Source organism: Phacochoerus africanus, chromosome 3, assembly GCF_016906955.1.
Source record: "Phacochoerus africanus isolate WHEZ1 chromosome 3, ROS_Pafr_v1, whole genome shotgun sequence".
In the NCBI taxonomy this organism is placed as follows: Eukaryota; Metazoa; Chordata; class Mammalia; order Artiodactyla; family Suidae; genus Phacochoerus; species Phacochoerus africanus.
This window is the reverse complement of record NC_062546.1, coordinates 63,230,759-63,258,573: the sequence shown is the minus strand read 5'-3', so window position 1 is coordinate 63,258,573 and position 27,815 is coordinate 63,230,759. Positions and strand designations below refer to the sequence as shown.

At 39.4% G+C, this 27,815-nt stretch overlaps 1 protein-coding gene across 1 annotated transcript; it reads right to left on the bottom strand.

Annotated features, from left to right (window-relative positions):
- Positions 1-20,994: 20,994 nt before the first annotated feature.
- LOC125121909 (casein kinase I-like) lies at positions 20,995-27,449 on the bottom strand. The gene is given in 3 exon segments (XM_047770213.1): positions 20,995-21,431; positions 21,433-21,678; positions 27,283-27,449. Coding segments are annotated over 3 exon segments (753 nt in total). The 3' UTR covers positions 20,995-21,091.
- Between the last annotated feature and the right edge of the window lie 366 nt (positions 27,450-27,815).

Sequence of the window (27,815 nt, the reverse complement as noted above, 5' to 3'; positions counted from 1 at the left end):
CTAGGTCCAACTCTGTTGCTGCAAATGACATCATTTTGTTTTCTTCATGGCTGAGTAGCATTCTGTTGTACCACATCTTCATTCATCTGTCAGTGGACATTTAGATTTTTTCCATATCTAGGCTATTGTGAATAGTGCTGCAATGAACATAGGGGTGCATGCATCTTATTGAATTATAGTTTTGTCCAGATATGTGCCCAAGAGTGGGATTGCTGGATCATGTGGTAAGTCTATTTTTAGATTTTTGAGAAACCTCCATACTGTTTTTCATCATGGCTAAACCAATTTATATCCCCACCAACAGTGCAGAAATGTTCCCTTTGTCCACACCCTCCCCAGCATTTCTTATTTGTGGACTTTTTAATGATGGTCATTCTGACCAGTGTGAATTGATACCTTATTGTAATTTTGATTTTTGCTTCTCTAGTAATTAACAGTGTTGCTCTTCTTTTCATGGGCCTGTTGGCCATCTGTATGTCTTCTTTGAAGAAATACCTATTTAGGTCATCTACCTATTTTTTGTTGTTGAGCTGTAGGAGTTATTTGTATATTTTGGAAATTAAGCCATTGTTGGTCACATCATTTGCAAATATTTTCTGCCATTTCATAGGTTGTCTTTTTATTGTGTATATGGAGTCCTTTTATGTGCAAAACTAGTAAGTTGTATTAGGTCCCATTTGTTTATTTTTGCTTTTATTTGTATTGCTTTGGGAGACACACCTAAGAAAACATTGGTATGATTTATTTTACTGTATTTCCCTATGTTCTCTTCTAGGAATTGTATGATGTCATGTCTTATGTAATAAGATTTTAAGCCATTTTGAGTTTATTTCTGTGTGTGATGTGAGAATGTGTTCTAACTTCCTTGATTTTTCCCATTGTGTATTTTTGTCTCCTTTACTAGAGATGAATTGACCATCAGTGTGTGGGTTTATTTCTGGGCTTTCTACTGTGTTCCATTGATCTATGTCTGTTTTTGTGCCATATTATTTTGATTATTATATCTTTGTAGTATTTTCTGAAGTCTTGGTGGGTTATGCCTCCTGCTTTGTTCTTTATCCTCAAGATTGCTTTGGCAATTCTGAGTCTTTTATGGTTTCATATAAATTTTAGGATTATTTGTTCTAGAGTTCTGTGAAAACTGTCATGGTTAATTTGATAGGGATCACATTAAATCTGTAGATAGCTTTGGGTAGTATGGTCATTTTAACAGTATTAATTCTCCCCTTCCAAAAGCATGGTTATCTTTCTTTGAAGTGTCTTCAGTTTCTTTTTTTAATGAGTTTTGAGAATAAAACTCTTTCACCTCTTTGGTCAGGTTTATTCATAAGTATTTTGATTTGGTGTGATTTTAACAGGTATTGTGTTTTTACATTCCCTTTCTCATTTTGTTGTTAGTGTAAGGAAATGGAAGCAGTTTCTATATGTTAATCTTGTATCCTGCTACCCTGCTGAATTCATTTATCAGTTCTAATAGTGTTTGCCTGGAGTCTTTAGGGTTTTCTGTAAATAGTATCATGTCTTCTGCATACAATGACAGTTTTACCTCTTCTCTTCTGATTTGTATACCATTTTTTTTTCTTGTCTGATTGTTTTGGCTAGAACTTCCAATACTGTGTTGAACAGAACTGGTGAGAGTGGCCATCCTTGTCTTGTTCTAGGTTTTAGCAGGAAGACTTTCAGGTTTTAAGCATTGGGCCTCCTACTGGCTGTGGGTTTGTCATAAATAGTCTTTATCATGTTGAGATATGTTCTCTCTATGCCCACTTAGATAAGAGTTTTTATCATGAATGGATGTTGAGTTTTATCAAATGCTTTTTATGGCATCCATTGAGATGATCATGTAGGTTTTGTCTTTTCTTTCATTGATGTGGTGTATTATATTGTGTGATGTGTATATTGAACCATTCTTATGAACTTGAGATGAATTTGACTTGGTTGTGGTGTGTGATCTTTCTATGTGTTGTTAGCTTTGGTTTGCTAACATTTTGTTGAAAATTTTTGCATCTGTATTCATCAAAGATATTTGCTATAATTTTATTTTTTGTTGGTTTTTCTGTTTTTGGTATCAGGGTAATGGTGGCTTCATAGACTGTCTTGGGGAGTATTCATTCCTTATCAGTCATTTGGAAGAGTTTGAGGAGGATTGGTATAATTTTTTTTTCTATGTGTTTAGTAGAATTTGCCTATGAAGCCATCTGGTCTTAGACTTTTGTTTGTAGGGTTATTTTTAAATTATAGATTCTATTGAACTTCTAGTAATTGGTCTGTTCAAGTTACCCATTTCTTGATTCAGTTTTGGTAGGCTGCATGTTTCTAGAAACTTGTTCATATCTTCTGTGTTAAATTTGTTGGCATATAATTGTTCATCAAGTTCTCTTATAGTTTTCTGTATTTCTGCAGTATTGTTTGTTTTTTCTCCTTTTTATTTCTTTCTTTTTTCTTTCTTTTTTTTGGCTTTTCAGGCACAATTGCCATATATTTCAGGGAAAGCACTTAGATGACTAATTCACAGGAAGAACACCTTCCTTTGCAAGGCTCTGTGATGATCATGCAGTGAGGAATATCAGGATCATACAATCTTCTCAACCTGAAAATTCAGCATGGGCAACCCTTCTTCAAAACACAAAAGATTTGATGTAAATGCTGTAGAGATGCACACCTTTAAAAATAATCTGTATTGTCCAATGTTCATAAGTGTTAATTGGAGAGAATGATCAAATTATTTGCCTACTTTGAGCCTCAGTTTCAAGAATCTAAATGAAGTAAAACCCTGTCAGTGACCATCATTTCAAACTTTAATTTCAATGGCTGGGAGATGCGAGTCTAGTTGTACTTGCCAGTGCCTGACTCTGTGTCACTGAACAAGATTCCTACACAAATTTGTCTTTCCTATGACATGATATTTTCTATTTCATCAATTATAAATAATTGCTGTTGACAGTTTATACTGGTCAGTATTTGAGCCATTTTCAGCAAAATGTTCATTTTACTGTTTTTTTTTTCATTGTATATCATGACAAAAATTTACGAACCTTAGAGTGCAAATATTAATTGAGCTATAATTCTTACCTTTCTGGTATGTGGCCACACAAACATCAGCTTTCTCTTTGATACTTAACAGGTACTGCAAGTCACAGGATTACAAATAAAGGGCAGTGATGCAGAGGAGCTTAGATTAGCATCTTAATAAGTAATAAAGAAACCCCAGGAACATTCACAAATTTCTTTAGCAATGATCATCAAAATCTCTGCAATGGGTAGACTGAGACACCAGACTCAGAAATGGAAGGAGTAAGTGAAAGATCTATATTGAACCATGAAAACTCACCCCACCTAGCCTCTTTCTCTCCCCAGCTCCATACATCTGCAGCCAGACTTGCTACACTAAAGCCCACCAGACACTAGCCCCATGAGACACTCAGCTTACATTTAGTTAAAAAATATCTCACACATAAATGCTCAAGTATAGCTTGCCACATATTTCACATGGTCTAAAACAAAAGTAAGGTAAAGAGCCCAAACTGAACAAATGGAAACCAGAAATTCAGAAGAAACAGAGAAAATGCAGGGAGCCAAAGAAAATCCCATAGTAATGAATATGCTCAGAGAAATAAACAAATACATATACATGAACAAGAAGAGTATGTCTATCAACAGAACAGAAAACAAATTTGGAAATTAAAAATCTGAAAGCCAGTATTTTTTTAAATCATGGAAAGTAATGAAAATAAATATGAAAAGGATTTCTCAGATGGGTTTTTAAAAACATAGTAGGAGGCGAAAGGTAAGTAAATTAGAAGATCTTTGCGGTATGTGCAACAACAAAAGCATCATAATTCTAAAAGAAGAGAAGAGGAAAAAAAGAGTGCAAAAAAAATAATCAAAGATAGAAGAAAACTTCCTTGTACTAAAAACACTGTTCATATTCTGAGCCCACTGAATGACCTGATAAAGACCCACAGCATGACACATCCCTTTAAAATTCAGAACTGGAAATAAAAAGAAAAATCTAACATTTCTGATTAACAGGACGCAGATAATAAAAAGGAATCCAAATGGTATCAGACTTCTGAGCTGTAACATTAGTAGCAGGTAAAAAATGGAATGATGCATTGAAAATTCTGAATGAAAGTGATTTCTTCTTTTTTAAAAAAGTACATATTTAATTTTTTATTTTAGTTGATTTACAGTGTTCTGTCAAGTTTTCTGTACAGTAAAGTGACCCAGATATATATATATATATATATATATATATATATATATCTTCCATCATGTTATGTCACAAGTGGTTGTATATAGTTCCCTATGATATGCAGCAGGGACTCATTGCTTATCCATCCCAAATGCAATAGTTTGTATCTACTAACCTCAAACTCCCAGTCCATCCCACTCCCTCCCCCTTGCCCTTGGCAGCCACAAGTCTCTTCCCTGTGACCATGAGTTTACTTTTATTTAGATAGTTTCATTTGTGCCATATATTAGACTCCAGATATGTGATATCATATGGTATTTGTCTTTGTCTTTCTGACTTACTTCACTTAGTATAAGAATCTCTAGTTCCATTCATTTTGGTGCACATGGCATTATTTTCTTTTTTTATGGCTTAGTAGTATTCCATTCTGTCTATGTTCATCTTTTTTAAAATGATTTTTTATTTTTTCCATTATAGTTGGCGTACAGTGTTGTGTCAATTTTCTAATGTACAGCAAAGTGACCCAGTTACACACATGTTTATATATACATTCTTTTTCTGGCATTATCCAACATCATGCTCCATCACAAGTCACCAGATAGAATTCCAAGTGCTCTACAGTAGAATCTCATTGCTTATCCATTCCAAATGCAATAGTTTGTATCTATTAATCCCAGATTCCCAGTCCATCCCAATCCCTCCCCCTCCTCCCACCCCCCCACCTTGGCAACCACAAGACTGTTCTCCAAGTCCATGAGTTTCTTTTCTGTGGAAAGGTTCTTTTGTGCTGTGTATTAGATTCCTCATATAAGTGATATGATATGGTATTTGGCTTTCTCTTTCTGACTTATTTCATTTAGTATGAGAGTCTCTAATTCTGTCCATGGTGCAAATGGCATTATTTTGTTCTTTTTATGGCTGAGTAGTATTCATTGTGTATATATACCATTTCTTCTCATTCATTTAAAAAATTTTTTAAGTACTCAATGAATTTTTTTTACATTTGTTGTTGTACAATGATCATCATAACCCAATTGGATAACATTTTCATTCCAAACCCCTAGCCCATCCCCCTGCCCCCAAAGCTGTCTCCTTGGGAAACCATAAATTTTTCAAAATCTGTGGGTCAGTATCTGTTCTGCAAAGAGGCACATTGTGTCCTTTTGTTAGATTCCACATGTAAGTGATAACATTTGACGTTGGTGTCTCATTGTCTGACTGACTTCACTCTTAGCATGATAATTTCTAGGTCCATCCATGTTGCTACAAATACCATTATGTCTTTTCTTTTAATGGCTGAATAATATTACATTGTGTATATGTACCACCTCTTCTTTATCTGCTCCTCTGTTGATAGACATTGAGGTTGTTTTCATGTCTTGGCTATTGTACATAGTGCTGCAATGAACATTGGAGGGCATGTGTCTTTTTGAGTCATGGTTTTCTCTGGATAGATGCCCAGGAGTGGGATTGCTGGATCACATGGTAGTTTTATTTGTAGTTTTCTGAGGAATCTCCATACTGTTTTCCACAGTGGTTTCACCAATTTGCATTCCCACCAACAGTGTAATAGGGTTCCCTTTTCTCCGTACCTTCTCCAACATTGATTGTTTGTAGACTTTTTGATGATGGCCATTCTGGCTGGTGTAAGGTGGTACATCCTAGTGGTTCTGATTTGCATTTTTCTAATTAGTGATGCTGAACATCTTTGCATGTGTTTTTTGGCCATCTGTATGTCTTCTTTGGAGAATTGTCTTTTTAGATCTGCCCATTTTTGGATGTGATTATGTTTTGGGGATAGAGCTGCAGGAGGTGTTTATCAATTTTGGAGATTAATCCCTTGTCAATCTCTTCCTTTGCAAATATTTTCTCCCATTCTATGGATTGACTTTTCATTTTGTTTAGGGTTTCCTTGGCTGTGCAGAATCTTTTCAGTTTAAGTCTCATGTGTTTATTTTTGTTTTTATTGTCATGACTCTAGGAACTGGATCTGAGAAGCTATTGCTGTGGTTTATGTTGGAGAGTGTTTGGTGTATGTTTTCCTCTAAGAGTTATGTAGTATCTGGTCTTCTCTTTAGGTCTTTCATCCATTTTGAGTTGATTTTTGTGTGTGGTGTCAGGGAGTGTTCTAATTTGATTCTTTTTCAGGTAGTGCTGGGAGCCACAAAGTGGCTAAGAAGAATAATCCTGCGTGAGGCCTAACTGTAAGCAAAGTTACAACAGAGGCTGAAGAAACTGAAGCTGCAAAGCAGTTTCGAAGAATCCCCCAGCTGATCCTGTTTAGTAAAAATTCCTGGAAAATGATCTCCTCTTCTATTCTTTCGCCTTTTTGCTGTCTGATGTTAATGTGTGTTGTAAGTAATTCTTGGCTCATAAAATGGGAACCTTCTCAAATTCCTGAGCCTCCACCCAAGTATGGGCCATTACCTACTTATAGACCTAGCCCTTGCAAAATAGGAGGGGGTGGTTTGCGTGTTGCCCATGGCCCAACAATTGTGGCTACTATAAGGCGAGATATTTTTCCACAAAAAACACTACCTGTTGGGACCCAGTAGGTGAAAATTATTATTTTTATAATTGGTAGGATTCTTTAATACATAGACTTGATAATTAATAAAGATTTCTATATAGATAAGGTTTATTTAAGACAGTTTATGTTCCCACAACCTGCTAATGGTCTGAGGTCAGCCTCAAAAGCCTCAAAAGCAAGCCACGTGTGAATACCACACTCCCCATTAATGGCTGCTCATGCCTGCCATAGGAGCACAATAGGTAGCTTGAGGCAAGAATATCTATCACCTTATGCCAAATCATGCTGAAGCAAAAATTAGATACCTATTAATCTGCTTGCTAATCATTTATTTTCTAAGAATAAAATATAGTTTGTACGTATTTCCTATGTAATCTTCATTTAAAATCTAAAACTAAAAGAACAGTTTTGAATAATAAATTAGCACATATTGTTTTTTTTTGTGTTTTGAATAATAGATTAGTACATAATGCTGTTTTGTGTTTTGAATAATAAATTATCACATATCGTTGTTCTGTATAATCATGCACAAGAGTAAAATGTATAAAAGCTGATGCTCTCCTTTCAATAAACGGGTCATCTGCAGCATTTGCTGAGGGACTTGGCTTCAATTCTTTCCATGCCTTTTGTAGCCCTTCCTCCTGCTCGTCATCTCCTGGCTGCTGCTGGGGCTAGACCCCAGCAAGGTAGCTGTCCAGGTTGCCCAGCACCACTTCTTGAAGGGACTGTCTTTTCTGCACTGTATGTTCTTGCCTCCTTTGTCATAGATGAGTTGCCTGTAGGTGTGTGGGTTTAATTCTGGGCTTTCTCTCCTCTTCCACGGATCTCTATTTCTGTCTTTATGCCAGTACCATATGGTTTTGATTAAGCCCTTGTCAGTTGCCAAGTTTGCAACTATTTTCTCCAATTCCAAATAGGTTGTCTTTTGGATTATTATTATTATTATTATTATTATTATTATTATTATTATTGCTGTGCAAAAGCTTGTACTTTGATTAGATGCATTTTGTTTATTATTTTTTTAAAATTTCTGTTGCCTTGGGAGACTAACCTAAGAGAATATTTGTACAGTTGATGTAAGGGAATGTTTTGCTGATGTTCTCTTTTAGGAGTTTTATGGTCTTACGTTTAAGTCTTTAAGCCATTTTGAGTTTATTTTTATGCATGGTGGAATTGTGGGTTCTAGTTTCATTGATTTATATGCAGCTGTCCAGTTTTTCCAGCACCACTTACTGAAGAGACTGTCTTTTTCCCACTATATGTTCTTGCCTCCTTTGTCAAAGATTACCTAACTACAGGTGTCTTGGTTTATTTATGGGTCCTCTATTCTGTTCCATTGGTCTCTATGTCCTTTTTGGTTCCAGTACCACAATGGAATAAATTTCTCTTATTTCATTGTTAGTATACAGAAATGCAACTGGTTTCTGAATGTTAATCTTGTATCCTGCTATTTTCTTGAGTTCATTGATAAGTTGAGGGAGTTTTTGTGTGGAGTCTTTAGGGTTTTCTAAACAGAGTATCATTTCATCTACATACAGTGACAATTTCAGCTGTTCTTTTCCAATTTGGATATATTTTATTTCATTTGTTTGTCTGTTTTGGCTAGGACCTCCAATACTGTGTTGAAAAAAAGTGGTGAGAGTGGGCATCCTTGTTTTAGAGGGAAGGCTTTCAGCTTTCCTCCATTGAGTATTATGTTGGCTGTGGGTTTTTCCTAAATGGTTTTTATTATGCGAAGGTATTTTCCCTCTATGTCCTCTTTGGTAAGTGTTTTTAACATGAGTGATGCTGGATCTGGTCAAATGTTTTTTCTGCATCTATTGAGATGATCATGTGGATTTTGACTTTTCTTTGATTAATGTGGTGTATGAAACTGAACAGGTTCCTGAAACAAAGGAGATGAATTCTGGTGACTGGCCCAATCTAAGTGACATGATTCCCTTTGAATTCTGGTGTTAGACAAGGTTACCTTCCTCCAAGCCACCTGGATTAGGAAATGATGGGGGAGGGGGCTTCATGGGACACAAGAGGTACTCTTGGCACAAGATGAGGTGATGGGGGACAGTCAGGAAAAGTTGTCACTGCCATCCACTATCCCATCCAGGGACATGGAACATCCTAGGAAGTGAAGGGATCAGTTCTCTCCATACTGAGTGGAAAACCCAACCCAGAACCTCTGAGAAGCACACACTCATTAGGGATTATGGAGACTCGTGTGAGTGTCAAGTGGAGACAGGGCCCAAGGCAAGCAGACCAGACAAAAGCACAGGCTTTCCTACTGGTGCTGTGGCCTGAGAGGTAGAAGGCAGGGCAGAGGCTCAGGTGCCCAGGTGATGTGTCAGTATGGAGCCTAGTCACTGACAGGAGAGAGCAGGTAGGATAGAGCCTCTGGGGTCATTCTCTGGGGAGCTTGTGAGCAAGGCAGCATCTCAGGTGCCATTCCTGAACCCTGCAGCTGAATCTGAAGATCCCCAGGTGTTTCATGAGCACTTCTGGTCTACAGACTATTCTCTTGTCTCTCAGTCTTCATATGCAGAGGTGGTGGTGCTGCTGTTAGCTATTCACTCACACTTTCTGGATTGTATGGTGGTCATGTGTATGAAGGGGCCTGAAACACAGTCATGCTCCATCATGGAGACAAGAGTTCTACCTCAGAGAGATTATTGAACAAAATCACCAGAGGTGGGGACAAAAATGGCATGCACAGTAATGTGCATTGCATTAGGTTTGAAAATCAGCAATTCCTTGATATACACAAATAGGAAACAATAAATTCGAGTGCATGTTACCTTCCCCGATGACTGCTATGGGACCATTTGAAATATTATTTTCAAAGGAATCTATGGGACAGGGCAGGGAACAGAGTGATCCATGAGATAGACCCAGGGTCTGCCCTCATGAAGCTGACATTCTATGGGGGAAGGCAGACAACCAGCAAGTGCACAAGTGAGACAATTTCAGATGGTGAGAAGTACACAGAGGGAAGATGGCTAATTTGGGGTAGAATCATGGGAGGGCTGGGATGGCTACTTAGGGAACAAGGGAGAGGCTATTCTCAGAGTGAGCATTGACAGTGAAATCCCAAAGGCAAGATGGAGCCATCCCCATGAATAGTCAGGAAAAGCTTATCCAGGCAAAGGGAAGAGAAATTACCAAGATGCTGGGATGGAGGCACTTGGCTTGGCAGGGAGCTAAGGGAAGATGTGTGGCTGGGGCAGGAGAAGCTCAGAGTAAAGAACCACTATAGCCACTATCATCCATGTCTATACGCACGACTGCACCAAATGAGGCTTTCACTCTAACCCCAATCATGTAGGTTCCATACCATCTCCCATACTGTATGTAGGAATTAGCATATACCTAGGCACAGAATTTATAGTAGGTCTATTCAGTTAGATGTTTACTTCATTCTTTAATGAGGCTGGGCTTCGATAGTCCAAGGCATAAAAAGTGTTCCAACATCTTTTAACCATCTCTTATTTGGGTCTTTCTCCATATTTTGTTATGAAAAATGTAATGTAAGAAAAATACATCCTTGTATTCCAGGAATAAATTCCACCTAATAATGGCATATGATCTTCTATGAGTGATGTGGAAATTGGTTTCCTACTATTTCCTGAAGATTTTTGCAATGATGTTAATCAAGGTGATTGGTAGCACATAGTTTTCTTCTGGGGTCTTTGTATGGCTCCAATATTAGTGTAATGTGACTTCATAAAGTGATTTATTTTATTTCTGCCTTTTAAATTAGAAGCATTTGTTAAGGCTCATTCTCTTTGAAGTGTTTGAAGAAATTCACCTTTGAGGTCATCTGGTCCTGGGCTGTTCTTTTCTTTGCAAGAAAACATTTGAAGATTGATTTTGCTATTTTCTTTCCTCCCTCATTTTTGGTCTCTCAGACTTTCTCCTTATTCATGATTCAGTTTTGAATGCTGTATCCTTGTAGACATTTATCTAACCCTTCTAGGTTGTCCCATTTTCTGACATATAAACAGTCATAGCAATCTCTTATATCATATTTCAAACAAACATCCTAATTTGAATTTGTAGGTAAAATCTCATCAGATCTATTTGGATAACTGGCTTCAACAGGCAGTATGTGACTGTAAAAAGAGTTCCTACTAGCTGTACGAGCATCATCTAGGCCATTTTCTTGTTCATCTAGTATATAAATAAAAATGAACTGGAACTGGCATGAATCTTCTTAAGTCACCTGCTCATTATGTAAGAATTAGTTTTTGTGAAACTAGAGAATAGAATCAGTATGCCCACTTGACAGTTGGTTAATCCACTGCAGGACACTTCAGTGTAGACCAAGCACACAAAGGAGTGGGATCCCTGCCAACCTCTCTGCAAGCTGAGTGAGTAACAATACAGACTATCCTGGATGTGTGAGATGGTCTAATAGTCACTGAGGGATGACACCCACATCAATCCGTGACTATTACTAGACCTAGGAAGATTATTCTTCCATAATATATTTTTAAAAATTTTATAGCTGCATCCACAGCATATGGAAGTTCCCAGGCCAAGGATTGAGTCTGAATTGCAGCTGTGACATATGCTCTTGCTTGCACAATGCCAGCTCCTTTTCCCAAGGCTTGGATTCAGATCCTTTTTTTTTCCCAAGGCTGGGACAAAACCCCTCACTTCCACAGCCACCAGAGCCACAGCAATAGCATTCTCCATTCACTGGGTCATGGTGCCAAATCCCTTCCTTAATTCTTAGGTCACTTCCAACTTTCATACATGCCCTTGACAATCAATACGAATCCTCCTTTCAAAGGACCAAGGATTCTATACATTTAAAGGAAGTAACATCCTTCACCTCCACCCATAAGTCTCATTCATGGTGCTAATTTTTGTGAACAGACACTGCATCATATTTTTTTTAATTGAAAAAATGTGTGTTACTAAGAAAACTGGTTATTTGTTCTAAAACACTCTTTGTGCACATACTGTAAAGATAAAAAGAGGTCTTCTTCATTACAGTGTCTCCATTTCCACTAGTCTGCAGGAAGATTCCTTTTTCTGGCATTGGAACCCTCAGGCAACTGGATACCCAAGGGAGTCCTGGATGAATCAAATGGTGTGCAAGTGATATTTCCCATGTATATCCCCAGATCAAAAAAATATGCCACAGTGGGCAATGCAATTTCCTCTTTAGCCTGGAGGGAAATAAATTCAAGCACTATATCCAGACTTGAATCCATATAATAATTGCATGTACATGACGTAAAGGGAACTATGTGCTTGAATCTCTGAGGGAAAGTAAAAAGGCAGACAATATTTGAAAGGCACTATGTTTGAAAGTTATTTGAAGTTAAGATTAATTTATATCATGTTCAGACAACTCACATTTTCATGTTTCTATTTTATTTTTACTTTATTTTGTCTTATTAGGGACACACCCACAGCATATGGGTGTTACCCAGGCTAGGGGTCTAACGGGAGCTGTAGTAGCTGTTCTAAACCACAGCCATGGCAACTTGGGCTCTGAGGCACAACTTCAGGTTACACTACAGCTCATGGCAACGCTGGATCCTTAACCCACTGATCAAGGCCAGGGATTGAACTCAACATCCTCATGTATACTAGTGGTATTTGTTACCACTGAGCCACGACAGGAATTCCATCATGTTTCTAATTCTAAAAGCTAACTTTTGGAGTTCCTTTGTGGTTCAGGGAGCTAAGGATCCAGCATTCTTACTGCAATGATTTGGGTCACTGCTACATTCAATCACTGGCCTGGGAACTTCCACATGCTGAGGTCATAGCCAAAACAAAACAAAACAAAACAAAACAAAAATAAATTTCCATGGGAAAGGGGATTATGATCAAAACCAAGAATATAAATTTCCTAAGTTACCATTTGAATAGAGCTCTCCAAAATTTGTCTAAATGCCTTCTGATTTTGATTTGTTAAGAAAATGTTTATTTGAAATGAATATCTCTAATATACAAAAAAGGTGCCATTGTGGTATTCCTGCTGTGGAACAGTGGGTTAAGAATCAGACTGCATAGGTTCAGTTCGCTTCAGAGGCATGGGTTCAACAACTGGCCTGGCACAGTGGGTGGTGCAAGGATCCAGTGTTGCCCCCTGCTACAGCATAGTTCACAGCTGCAGCTCAGATTCAAACCCTGGCACAGGAATTTCCCCATATTCAGGTGCCAGCCATTAAGGGAAAAAGAAAAGCTGCCATTGTTTTGGCTCTTAAATGTGCTGAAGTTTTCCATTTTAATATATTTCATCTTCAATAGTATGCAATGGCTACTAGTATTTTTAGAATAATAAGTCTCATTTGTAGCTCCTAAAAATGATTCACAAAACTTTTTGACGTTCTTATAAAAAACTTAGTAGTGGCCTGGCTAGTATAAACACTGCTAGTCACATTGGAAAATTGCAACATACATTTTAATGACCTGATATTTAAAAATCTTTAAAATAGTTACTGTGTTTTGAGAAACTGTCAAGCATTTTGACATTTTAATTTGGATATAAGCTGAGAGGTGAATTTAAATATATTATCATTTTCTGGATAGATGCCCAAGAGTGGGATTGCGGGGTCATATGGAAGGTCTATGGATAGATTTCTAAGGTATCTCCAAACTGTTCTCCATAGTGGCTGTACCAGTTTACATTCCCACCAACAGTGCAGGAGGGTTCCCTTTTCTCCACAGCCCCTCCAGCACTTGTTATTTGTAGACTTATTAATGATGGCCATTCTGACTGGTGTGAGGTGATATCTCATGGTAGTTTTGATTTGCATTTCTCTTATGATCAGCGATGTTGAGCATTTTCTCATGTGTTTGCTGGCCATCTGTATATCTTCTTTGGAGAAATGTCTATTCAGGTCTTTTGCCCATTTTTCCATTGGTTGATTGGCTTTTTTGCTGTTGGGTTGTATAAGTTGCTTATATATTCTAGAGATTAAGCCCTTGTCCGTTGCATCATTTGAAACTGTTTTCTCCCATTCTGTAAGTTGTCTTTTTGTTTTCTTTTGGGTTTCCTTTGCTGTGCAAAAGCTTTTCAGTTTGATGAGGTCCCATGGGTTTATTTTTGCTCTAATTTCGATTGCTTTGGGAGACTGACCTGAGAAAATATTCTTGATGTTGATGTCAGAGATTGTTTTGCCTATGTTTTCTTCTAGGAGTTAGATGGTGTCCTGTCGTATATTTAAGTCTTTCAGCCATTTGGCGTTTATTTTTGTGCATGGTGTGAGGGTGTGTTCTAGTTTCATTGCTTTGCATGCAGCTGTCCAGGTTTCCCAGCAATGCTTGCTGAATAGACTTTTTCCCATTTTATGTTCTTGCCTCCCTTGTCAAAGATGAATTGACCATAGGTGTCAGGGTTTATTTCCGGGTTCTCTCTTCTGTTCCCTTGGTCGGTCTGTCTGTTTTGGTACCAGTAGCACACTGTTTTGATGACTGTGGCTTTGTAGTATTTCTTAAAGTCTGGGAGAGTTATGCCTCCTGCTTGGTTTTTGTTTCTCAGGATTGCTTTGGCGATTCTGGGTCTTTTGTGGTTCCATGTAAATGTTTGGATGGTTTGTTCTAGTTCTGTGAAAAATGTCAGGGGTAATTTGATAGGGATTGCATTGAATCTGTAGATTGCTTTGGGTAGTATGGCCATGTTTACAATACTGATTTTCCCAATCCAGGAACATGGAATATCTTTCCATTTCTTTACATCCTCTTTGATTTCTTTGATTAAAGTTTTATAGTTCTCAGGATATAGGTCCTTTACCTCCTTGGTCAGGTGTATTCCGAGGTATTTGATTTTGTGAGGTGCAATTTTAAAAGGCATCATATTTTTGTATTCCTTTTCTAATATTTCATTGCTGGTATACAGAAATACCACTGACTTCTGAATGTTAATCTTCTATCCTGCTACTTTGCTGAATTTATTACTCAGTTCAAGGAGTGTTGGGGTTGAGTCCTTAGGGTTTTCTATGTATAGTATCATGTCATCTGCATACAGGGACAGTTTTCTCTCTTCTCTTCCTGTATGGATGCCTTTTATTTCTTTTGTCTGTCTAATTCCTGTGGCTAGGACTTCCAAAACGATGTTGAAGAGCAGTGGTGAGAGTGGGCATCCCTGTCTTGTTCCAGATTTGAGGGAGAAGGCTTTCAGTTTTTCCCCATTGAGAATGATATTTGCTGCGGGTTTCTCATAAATGGCTTTGATTATATTCAGGAATGTTCCCTCTATACCCACTTTGGCGAGGGTCTTGATCATGAATGGATGTTGGACTTTGTCAAATGCTTTTTCTGCATCTATTGAGATGATCATATGATTTTTGACTTTTTTTCTGTTAATGTGGAGTATGATGCTGATTGATTTGCGTATGTTGAACCATCCTTGTGAACCTGGGATGAACCCAACCTGGTCATGGTGTATAATTTTTTTGGTATGTTGTTGGATTCGGTTGGCTAAGATTTTGTTGAGAATTTTTGCATCTATATTCATCAATGATATTGGGCGATAGTTTTCTTTTTTGGTGATATCTCTGTCTGGTTTTGGAATGAGGGTGATGGTGGCATCATAGCATGTCTTTGGGAGTATTCCTTCTTCTTCAACCTTTTGAAAGAGTTTAAGGAGGATGGGCACCAATTCCTCTTTATATGTTTGATAGAATTCACCTGTGAAGCCATCTGGTCCTGGACTTTTATTTGTAGGGAGTGATTTTATGACCTCTTCAATTTCATTTCTAGTGATGGGTCTGTTCAGTTGGTCTGTTTCTACTTGATTCAGTTTTGGCAGGCTCTAAGATTCTAGAAAATTGTCCATTTCTTCCAGATTGTCAAACTTGTTGCCATATAGTTGTTCATAGTATTCTCTTATGGTTTTTTTTTGTATTTCTGCTGTATCCATTGTGATTTCTCCTTTTTCATTTCTAATTTTGGTTATTTGGGTTCTTTCTCTCCTCTTTTTAGTGAGTCTGGCCAGGGGTTTGTCAATTTTGTTTACCTTTTCAAAGAGCCAGCTCTTGGTTTTATTAATTTTCTCTATTGTTTTTTGAGTCTCTGTTTTATTGATTTCTTCTTTGATCTTTATCATTTCCTTCCTTCTGCTGACTTTAGGACTTTTTTGTTCTTCTTTTTCTAATTCATTTAGGTGGAGGGTTAGGTTGTCCATTTGGGATCTTTCTTCTTTTTTGAGAAAGGCCTGTATTGCAATAAATTTCCCTCTGAGCACTGCTTTCGCAGCATCCCATAGATTTTGAGCGGTTGTGTCTTCAGTATCATTTGTTTCAAGGTAGTTTTTAATTTCCTTCTTGATTTCCTCATTGACCCATTGGTTTTTTAGTAGCATGTTGTTTAGTCTCCATGCAGTAGGTTTTTTCTCTTTCCTTTTCCCATGGTTGGTTTCTAATTTCATGGCATTGTGGTTAGAGAAGATACTTGAGATAATTTCTATGCTCCTAAATTTATTGAGGTTAGGTTTGTGTCCCAATATGTGGTCGCTTCTTGAGAATGTTCCATGAGCATTTGAGAAGAATGTGTATTCTGCCTTTTTTTGGATGTAGTGTCCTGAAGATATCAATTAAGTCTAACTTTTGTATTGTTTCCTTTAGGATCTCTGTTGCTTTATTGGTTTTCTCTCTAGAGGATCTGTCCATTGATGTGATGGGGGTATTAAGGTCTCCTACTATGATTGTATTCTCATCAATATCTCCCTTTCTGTCTGTTAATATTTGTTGTATGTATCTGGGTGCTCCTGTATTTGGGGCATATATGTTGACGATAGTAACATCCTCTCCTTGGATGGATCCCTGAATCATTAAGTAGTGTCCTTCTTTGTCTTTCTTTATGTCATTTGTTTTCAAGTCTATTTTGTCTGAAATGAGCGTTGCGACTCCTGCTTTTCTGTCATGTCTATTGGCGTGAAATATTTTTCCCCACCCTTTCACTTTCAATCTGTATGTATCTTTTGTCCTAAGGTGAGTTTCTTGTAGGCAGCATATTGAAGGTTTTTGCCTTTTCATCCACTCAGCCACTCTGTGTCTTTTGATTGGGGCATTCAGTCCATTGACATTGAAGGTGATAATTGATAGGTGATTATTTATTGCCATTTGAACCTCGTGTTCCAGTTGATTCTATGGTTCTCCATTCTTCCTTTTATTTATTTATTTATTTATTTTTGTTGGATGGTCTCCTGTTATTATCTGCTTGAGTGTATTTTTTTTTTCATTTTTTGCAAATGCAATATTTGGTTTTGGCTTGTGGTTGCCCTGTTTTTTAAGTATGCTAACCCCTTCCCATAATTGTATGTTTTAGCCTGATGGTCCTGTAAGTTCAAACACTTCATTACTATATTAAAATTAAGAAGAGAAACATACAAACAAACAAACAAAAAGAGTTATTTACTTCCTAACATCGCTTGCCCACATTTTATGGTTTTGATGACTCTTTTTTATTTTTTTCTTTTTAATTTTATTTTGTTTGAAGCATGTTCATGATTAAATCTGTATGCTGGCTTATTTGAGTGACTGCTCTCTGATTGCGGTTTCCTCAGTCCTAGTTCTTCCTCTTCTTCTTCTTCTTTTTTTTTTTTGGTCTTTTGTCATTTGTCTTTTGTTGTTGTTGTTGTTGCTATTTCTTGGGCTGCTCCAGCGGCATATGGAGGTTCCCAGGCTGGGGGTTGAATCGGAGCTGTAGCCACTGGCCTATGCCAGAGCCACAGCAACACTGGATCTGAGCCGCGTCTGCAACCTACACCACAGCTCACGGCAACTCGGGATCATTAACCCACTGAGTAAGGGCAGGGACGGAACCCGCAACCTCATGGTTCCTAGTCGGATTTGTTAACCACTGCGCCACGATGGGAACTCCTCTTCTTCTTCTTTTTTTCTTTTCTTTTTTCTTCCCTTTCCTTCCTTTCTTTTTGGTTTAGAGAAGCCCTTTCAATATTTCCTTTCACCTGGGTCTTGTGTTGCTGTATTCTTTAAGTTTTTGTTTGTTGGGAAAAATTTCTATTTCCCCTTCTATTTGAAATGATATTCTTGCTGGATAGAGTATTCTAGGTTGCATATTTTTTCCTTTTAGCACTTTAAATATCTCTTGCCATTCCCTCCTGGCCTGTAGTGTTTCTGTAGAGAAATCAGCTGATATTCTTATGGGGGTTCCCTTGTAGGTAACATTCTGTTTTTCTCTTGCTGCCTTTAGGATCCTCTCTTTATCACTACCTTTTGCCATTTGTATTATGATGTGTCTTTGTGTGGGTCTATTTGGGTTCAGTTTGTTTGGGGCCCTCTGTGCTTCTTGTATGTTGAACCCAGTATCCTTTAGATTTGGGAAGTTTCCATCGATAATTTCTTCAAATATATTTTCCATCCCCTTATCTTTTTCTACTCCTTCTGGCATTCCTAGTATGCGTAGATTGGCCCGCTTTATATTATCCCATAGGTCTCTTATATTGCTTTCCAGTTTTTTGATTCGGTTTTCTGTCTGCTGACCGGATTGAGTGATTTCCATTATTCTATCTTCCATATCACTGATTCGTTCCTCTGCATTATTCATTCTGGTTTTTACTGCCCTTAGTTCCGTTTGCATCTCTGCAAATGAATGGTCTAGTTTTTCTTGGCTCCTCCTTGTATTTTCTAGTTCCTTTCTGAGGGTATCTGCATTACTATTCCTATCTTCTCTTAATTCCTTCAGTATTTTCACTATTTCTCTTTTGAACTCCAGGTCTGTCAGACTGCCGAGATCTGTTTCATTGTTGACTGTTTTGGGTGAGTTCTCCTGTTGGTTTGACTGGGGGTGGTTTCTCAGCTTCTTCATCTTGCTTGTTGTTTTCTTTCTCCTGAGGGAGTTGTACTCTCCGTTATCGGGCAGTGTTTGCCTTGTCACTGCCGTGGAATGTTTCCTGAGGGCTGGTGTTGTTGGTCAATCTTTTTTGAGGCAGTGTGGCGTTTCTGGAGTGTTGATGGAGCTAACAGTGTTTCTTTGAAGCAAAGGAGGACTTGCTGAGGGCAGACAGGACTGGGAGGTCCACACCACGATGGTAGCAGATTTCCCTTGGTCATGCAGAGCTTGCTCTGGTGTTTGTAGGCTGTGGGGTTCTTGCAGGGGGTTGGCGGTGTTGGGCAGCTGTTCCTCAGGAGTGCAGCACCCCCTGGGGGCTGGAGCAGCTATCTGGGTCACTGAGAACCTAAGAGGCTCTTCCCTAGGGCAGCCCATCTCAGAAGGACGGCCTGCGAATGTAGGCGGATCTTTTCACAGTCTGGCCAAGCTTGTTGCAGCTTTTCTGGGCTGCAGGGTCTCTTCCATGGGGCTGGTGGTGCTGAGCAGCTATTCCGCGGGAGTGGGGCACCCCCTGTGGGTTTGGGCGGGTAGCAGGGCCACTGGAAACCCAAGAGTCTCCTCCCCAGGTCAGCCCGACTCAGAGGGACCATCTGAGATCTTTTTCTGGCTTGGCCAAACTTGTTGCAGCTTTTCTGGGCTGCAGGGGGTCCTGCCTGGAGATGGCAGTCCTATGTAGCTGATGCTCTAGAGCTTGGCACGCCCTGGGGGCTTGAGTGGGTAGCAGGGCCGCTGGAAATCCAAGAGGCTCCTCCCCAGGGCAGCCCAACTCAGAAAAACTGTCCGAGAATTAGGCAGATCTATTCACGGCCTGGCTATGCTTTTTCTAGCTTTTCTGGGCTGCAGGCCTTTTCTCAGGGGCTAGTGGTGTTTGGTGCTGCTCTGCGGAAGTGTAGCCCCTCCAAAGGGCAAGCACGTCTGTGCAGGGACAGCCCCTGCAGTGGTAGGCTTCTGGAAAGTGTTGAGGCCAGCCCTCCTGGATGGCAGGCAGCCCCAGGTTCGGCAGAGCGTAGGGGGTGGTGGGGGTGGGGGGAGGGGATGCACTGGGAAGCACAGCTTTCAGCTAGCTAGCGGGCCTGTAAGCTTGCTGTGGCGTGGGGGGTATTCTATGGGGACCCACCCCTTCTTCTCTCCCCTCCCCAGCACGGGCGCAGACCAGGGTCTTCTCCCAGGTTCCCTCTGATGCGGCTTTCCACTTCCCCGCCCCTAGAGTATTGCTCCCTTCCTCTGTGACAGCTTTGTTTTCTAGTCTCCCAGGCAGTCTCTGCCCCGTCAAATGGTTTCTAGACCTCCGAAGCAGTTTCCACTCCGCACCGCCCCCCCAGCCCGGGGACTAACCTCTGGAGCAGAGGTCTTGGTGCCCAGCCCCCACCCAGGTGTCCCCCAGGCCCTTTATGGGGGACTAACCTTCGGAGGCAAGGTCTTGGTGCCCAGCCCCCACCCAGGCGTCTCAATTTTTGGTGACTGTGCCCATAGTTCAGATGGTCCATTCGGTTCTTGATCGGCTTTTCCATACTCCAACTTACTGCTACACTCTTCTCTGCATCTGGAGATTCCTCCGGTTCGTTTGATCTTTCCTCCGTGTAGGTGACTTTCCAGGGTGCGGGATCCCTTTCTCCTCCGCAGTTCCCTTTCGGGAGTGCCCGTCCCACTCGGATTCACCTTCTCTCACTCTCCTCTTTTCTCCCGTTCTGCCCAGTAATGTCACGAACTTCTTGCCGTTATGGGAGTTTAGGTTCCTCTGCCAGCGATTGGTTGCTGTTCTGTGCGAGTCATTTATTCTGTAGATGTGCTTTTTTTGTTGTGTTTGTGGGAGAGGGCGAGCGTGTCCCCCTACTCCTCCGCCATCTTGTCCTCTCTCTGCTTTTTTTATTTAAATACCAAGAACGTTATAGAGTTAATGCAGAGTCCTATGGATAATCTAGTAGTCACTAATTTTTTTTAAGTCTTCACTTTAGATGCTGTTATTTCTGGCACAGGTAAGCAGGCAGTCTTTCATATGCTCAAACATTGGAATCTTTGGTTGCTACCATATCAGCTGGCTTGCAAACAAGAAGCCAACCATTTTAAGAACGTTTTAAGTGAACAACTTGCACACCCCAGGGATGAAGAAGCTCTAAGAATGCACAGTGGTGAGCATTTACAATCATCACAACTGTGCCTGAAGACTGTTCATGCTGTTCTTCTGAAATGAGATCTCAAAGTAGTATAGTTCAAAATAAAAGTTTTTAACAAAAAATTGGCATGTGCACAGTTTGTCCACCATTTTGTGTGTGTCAACCACTTAGTTAACTTTTCCACTTGAAAAAATGCAATAGAAAACTGGACACCATGTTTCACTATCTCAGTTGATAATCACAACTACAGCAGCTACAACTCAGGATACAGCATCACCAGTGCTGCCTAGACCCAGTTTATCCTGAAATGAAGTTCTTTACACCAAGTAAATGGTTGTCCACAACTACTGGCTAGTGTACATATGAACTAAAATTTCTAGATTTGGGGAGAAACAAATGCTGCTCCGATCATCTGCTCTGCTTCTTCTGTTCCTCAATTCATGCTTAGAAACCTGTGGGGGTTTGGGCCTGCTGACCCTGCCCACTTGAAGAGGCTGTCTGCTGTGCTGCTTTCTGCTTTAACATTGCCCAATCAAATGTGTAGTCATATTGGTGATTCAGGGTCCTGACAAGAATGTGGAAGAGCTGCCTCAGGTACATGTAATCTGGGGCTTCCTCAAAGCGCAGTCCACCACAAAAGTACATGGCAAATTCTGCAGGAAACCCCTTACATAAAACCTCAACAGATGTGGACATCTTCATTTTGCTAATTTTTTCATATTTTTGCTTCTTTGTTGCAGCCTTTAGTCCTTGCAATGGCAGACTGGTTCCGTGAAAATACATCGAAATAGCCTAATGATTCCATGTCGTCTCGGTGACTCTGTTCAATACCAAGATGTGCATTGATGCTAGCATATTGGGCAGTGCCAGTGAGATTTTTATCTTCTGTGTATGGTATGTGTTGCCTTGTCCTGTTGTCTCTGTACTTTTTGGCCAAACTAAAATCAATAAGGAATAACTTATTACAGTGAAGCCCACCACCCATTAGGAAGTTATTGGGTTTAATGTCCCTATGTATAAAATTCCAGAAACTGCGTTTGTGTTCATAGTCTCTCTTAATTCCTTCATATCATTTCTTAATTTCTTCAGAATTTTCGCTGTCACCTTTTTGAACCTGGGGTCTTTTAGACTGCAGAGGTCTGTTTGAGATGGCTGTGGCAGTATGCCCTCGCCACCCATAGCCCACGTAAGAGGTGCCCTGCCTCCATGGGCTCATGCAAGAGGGCCCCACCACCTGTATCCTTTGTATGAGGCACCCTGCCTCCTGAGAGCCCATGCATGCACAGATGAAGACATTCCTATGGTGGTCCTGCTGGTCTTCTCTCACCCTTCCCAGCAGCAGTGACTTGCTTCTTCTGCAGCCCCAGGTCCCTCCTTGCTCCTTTGGCTGTGCCACTCTGCTTCCTAACCCCTCAGGCTGTCTACACCCAGCCAACCCTAGTTCTCTTTACAGAACTGACCTGCAGAGCTTGAATCTCAGCACCCAGCCTCCTCCCAAGCATCTCAGGCTAAGGTTTCCCAGGGCAGTGGTACCCCACTCTACTCTCAAGGCTGTATCCTTGTCCCTCCTATGCGAGCAATTCTTGGGCTCCATTGATCATTTAAAATGTGAACCTCAAACTTTTTTATTCACAGAATAGAATTTGGTAAAATCTTCCTACTTCTTTGCACTTGGTGAAGTTTATCAATATTTTTAATCACATTTAAATGGCTACACAACATGTCATTTGTGATGTATTTCTAAATATATTAGAAATAAAACTCCTGCCAGTCTTTTAATCTATTCAGTAGAATCCAAGTACTTACAGAGATTTAATAGCCATCAGCATCCATTTTAAGGATATATACACTAGCTCTCTTTCATAAGGTATTTGATATTATTTATTTTCTTCTTGACTCTTACTTCATTTGTTGGTGCCAGAATTTTATCCTTTAGCAATCCTTTAGCAATGCTATTTTTAGTTGAAGTATAGTTGACTTACACTATTGTCTTGATTTCTGCTGTATAGAAAAGTGATTCAATTTTATGTATATGTATGTGTACGTGTGTGTATATATATATATATATATATATATATACATACATATATATATACACATTCTTTTTTGATATTCTTTTCCACTAGAGTTTATGACAAAGTATTGAATATAGTTCCCTGTGCTATGCAATAGGTCTTGTTTATCCATTCTCTAGTAAATGATTTGCATCTACTAACCCGTCATTCCCATTCCAAACCTCCCCACCCCCCACCTCTACCTTGATGACCTTTTTATCTATGTATGTGAGTCTGTTTCATAAAAATTCATTTTTTGCCATATTTTAGATTCCACATATAAGTGATATCATATGATATTTGTCTTCCTCTTTCTGACATACTTCATTTAGAGATTTTCATAAATCTTAGGTCCATCTATGTTGCTGCAAATGGCATTATTTTGTTCTCTTTATGGCTAAGTAGTATTCCATTGTATCTATGTACCATATCTCCTTAGTCCATTCATCTGTAGATGGATGTTTAGGTTGTTTCCATGTCTTGGCTATTGAGAATAGTGCTTCTATGAACATAGGAGTGCATATATTTTGGGATTGTAGTTTTATCCCAATATATGCCTAGGAGTGGGATTGCTGGATCATATGGCAACTCTATTTTTTGCTTTTTGAGGAACCTCCATCCTGTTTTCCATGGTGGCTACATCAACTTACATTCCCACCAACAGTGTAGGAGGGTTCCCTTTTTTTTCCTCACCCTTTTCAGCATTTCTTATTGTGAACTTTATGAAGATGGCCAGTGTGAAGTCATACTTCATTGCTGTTTTGATTCTCATTTCTCTAATACTTTGTGGTGTTGGACAGCTTTTCGTATGCCTTTTGGCCATCTAGAAGTGTTTGTTTAGTTTTTCTGACAATTTCAGATTGGGTTGTTTGTTTTTTGTTGTTGTTGAGCTGTGAGCTGTTTGTATATTGTAGACATTAAGCCTTTTTTGGTCTCATGGTTTGCAAATATTTCCTCCCATTCCATAGATTGTCTTTTCATTTTGTTTATGCTTTCCTTTGCTGTGCAAAACCTTGTAAGTTTGATTAGGTACCATTTTTTGCTTTTTTATTTTATTTCTGTTGCCTTGGGATACTGACCTAAGAAAACTTTGGTACAATTTATGTCAGAGAATGTTTTGCCTGTGTTCTCTTTTAGAAGTTTCATGGCATCATGTCTTAAAACATCGAAGACTTTAAACCATTTTGAGTTTCTGTGTATGGTATGAGGATATGTTCCAACCTCATTGATTTCCATTTGGCTATCCAGCCTTCCCAAAACCACTTGCTGAAGAGATTGTCTTTTCTCCATTGTAAATTCTTTTTTTTTTTTATTTCTATGGCTGTACCCATGGCATATGGAGGTTCCCAGGCTGGGGGTCTAATTGGAACTACAACTGCCAGCCTATTTCACAGCCATAGCAATGCCAGATCCAAGCTGAGTATGTGACCTACCACAGCTCATGGAAACCCTGGATCCTTAACCCACTGAGCAAAGCCAGGGATCAAACCCACAACCTCATGGTTCCCAGTCAGATTCGTTTCTGCTGTGCCACGAAGGGAATTCTTCCATTGTATATTCTTGCCTCCTTTTTCGAAGGCCATAGGTGTGTGGGTTTATTTCTGGGCTCTCTATTCTGTTCCACTGATCCATATGTCTGGGTTTTTTTTTAGGTTTTTAATGAAGTAGAGTTTATTTACAGGGTTGTGATAATTTCTGATGTACAACAAAGTGACCCAGTCATACATATACATATCCATTCTCTCTGTTTCTTTTCCCACTTAGATTATTGTATAATACTGGATAGAGTTCTCTGTGCTATACAACAGGTCCCCATTGGCCAGTCATTCTGTATACCTCTGTGTGCTTATGTCTGTTTTTTTTTTTTCCATATGTCTTTTTTTTTTTTGCCATTGCCACGCTTTTTTTGATTATTATAGCTTTGCAACATTGTCTTAAGTCTGGGAGAGTTATGTCTCCTGCTTGATTTTTTTCCCTCAGGATTGACTTGGCAATTCTGGATCTTTTTTGGTTCCATATAAATTTTAGGATTGTTCTAGTTCAGTGAAAAATGAGTAATTTGATAGGGATCACATTAAATCTGTAAATAGCTTTAGGTGGTATGGTCATTTTAACAATATTGGTTCTCCTAATCCAAGAACATGGAACATCTTTCCACTTCTTTGAATTGTCTTCAGTTTCCCTTTTTAATGTTCTATAGTTCTCAGCACATGATTAATCCTAGAGAATGTTCATTGTGCCCTGGAAAAGAATGTGTATTCTGGAGTTTTTGATGTAATGTCCTGAATCTATTAATTAAGTCTTAACTGTTTCATTTTATCATTTAAGGTATCTGTTGCCTTGCTGATGTTGTTTAGAAGATCTGTCCTTGATGTGAGTGGGGTGTTAGCCTCCTACTATTATTGTAGTTCAATTTCTCCTTTTATAGCTGTTAGTATTTTGTATTTGAGTGCTCCTATATTAGGTATGTATATGTTGATGAGAGTAATATCCTTGTATTGATCTTTCTTTTATCATTAGGTAGTATCCTTTTTTATCTTACTTTATGGGTTTTGTTTTAAAGTCTGTTTTGACTGATAGCAGTATTTTGATCCCCGCTTTTTTTGTCATTTCAATTTGCATGAAATATCTTCTTCTATTCCTTCACTTTAAACTTTTTTTTTCTTTCTTACTATTTTTAGGGCTGCACTTGCAGCTTATGGAAGTTCCCAGGCCAGGGGTCGAATTGGAGCTGAAGCTCCCAGCCTATGCCACAGCAGCGCCATATCCAAGCCATGTCTGTGATCTACACCCCAGCTCACGGCATCACTGGATCCTTAACCTCCTGAGCAAAGCCTGGGATCAAACCCACATCCCCATGGATACTAGCTGGTTTCATTACCACTGAGACATGAGGAACGCCCATTCCCTCACTTTCAATCTGTGTGTGTCCTCTGCCCTAAAGTGGGTCTCTTGTAGGAAGTATATTGTAGGTTCCTGTTTTTTATCCAGTCTGTCACTCTGTCTTTTGTTTTTGTGTTTTGGCTCTGTCCACGGCATGTGAAAATTCCTGGATCAAGAGATTGAACTTGTACCACCAGCAGTGACCCAAGCCACTACAGTGGCAATGCTAAATCCTTAACCCGCTGCACCACAAGGGAACTCCAGAACTCATTTTTTTCCCCACTCTGTGTCTTTTAATTGGAACGTTTAGTCCATTGACACTTAAGGTAATTACTGATAAGTATTGCCATTTTAAACCTTCATTTCTAGTTGATTCTGTGTTTCTTCTTTGTTCCTTCTTTATTCCTTTTGTGGTTTGATGATTTTATTTTATGCTTGTATTCTCTTTATTTTGGTTTTTATAAATCTGCCTTATGTTTTTGACTTATGGTTGCCTTGTTTTTCAAATATGTTATCCCTTTCCTACATTTACTTGTTTTAGACTGAGTCATATAGGCTCAAACCTTTTTAAAAGGTTTTTTTAAAAACCTGCATTTTCTTTCCCACATTTTATGATTTTGAAGCCCTTTTTTACATCTCCACATTTATCCTTTTGCTGTTTAGTGTGGTTATCATCACTTTCGCACACACAAATTTTTTCCTGTTTAATCCGTATACTGACTTATTTAACTCATTTAATATCTGATTGTGATTTTTCTCTTTCCTATAGCTTCTTGCTTCTTTCTGTCTAGGGAAGACCTTTCAGTATTTCTTTTAGGATAGATTTAGTATTGCTGTATTCTTTTCGTTTGTCTGAGAAATTCTTTATCACTCCCTGTGTTCTAAATAATAATCTTGCTAGGTGGAGTACTCTAGGTTACAGATTATATTCCCTTTTAGGACTTTATTTTACCACTCCCTTCTTGCCTGCAACATTTCTGTAGAGAAACCAGCTGATAGACTTATGGGGGTCCCTTATAACTTACTCTTTGTTTTTCTCTTGCTGCCTTTAGAATCCTGTCTTTTGCCATTTTAATTATAATATGTCTGAGCGTAAGTCTATTTGGGTTCATCTTGTTTGGCAAACTCAGTGCTTCCTGTACTGGGATATCTGTTTTATTTAGGTTTGGGAAATTTTCAGCCATAATTTCTTCAAATACATTTTCTCTCTCTCTCTCTCTTTTTTTTTTTTTTGCCTTTTTGTCTTTTAGGGCCACACTGGTGGCATATGGCTAGGGATTGAATTGGAGCTGTAGCCACCAGCCTATGCCAGAGCCATGGCAGTGCAGGATCTGAGCCATGTCTGTGACCTTCACCACAGCTCACGGCAACACCAGATCCTTAACCCACTGAGCGAGGCTGGGGATCAAACCCTTATCCTCATGGATTCTAGTCAGGTTCATTAACCACTGAGCCACGATGGGAACTCCTCTTCAAATACATTTTCAATATCCCTTTCTCTTTGTTTTCCTTCTGGAATCCTTATTATGCCTAGATATTGGCTCTAATACATTGTAGACCCTTAAGGCCGTTTCCACACAGCCAACCCCAGAATTCTCCCCAGGTCTGACCTCCAAAGCTTGAGATTCATCCCCAGGCCCCTGCTTGCACCTACAGAAACACATCTCAGTCTGAGGAGTGAAGAGCAGCAGCACAGACCATCTGTGCAGGTCCGTCTTCATTCTGCAAACTGGTTGCCGAGCTCTCCTCCGTGGCTTCAAAGCTCCCCATCTATCCTGGCTGATCTTGCAACCAATGAGGGGGCTCTCCAGGGTGCGGGAACCTTTCTTCTTCCATAGATCCCTCGTAGGGGGCACAGGTACCATCCTGACTACCCTCTTCCATCCCCTCCCCTGCCCTTCCCCTCTCCCTCTCACTTTCTCTCACTCTCTTTTTCTTTTGACCTATCTGGATACATGGAGATTCTTCTTACCCTTTCAGAAGTCTGAGGTCTTCTGCCAATGTACAGTGGGCATCCTGAGGGAATTGTTCCACATGCAGATGTATTTTCAATGAATTTTTGAGAGGAGGTAAGTCCACTTCCTTCTACTCTGCCATCTTGGTCCCTCTCTGGTAGTGGTTTCTTTGTAAGCTCAAGAGTCTGTTTTCAACTATGCTTCATATTTGTTGGTCACAAAAATATACAAACCTAAATAGAATTTTTAATTTGTTTTTGTTCTTGCTTTTTATGC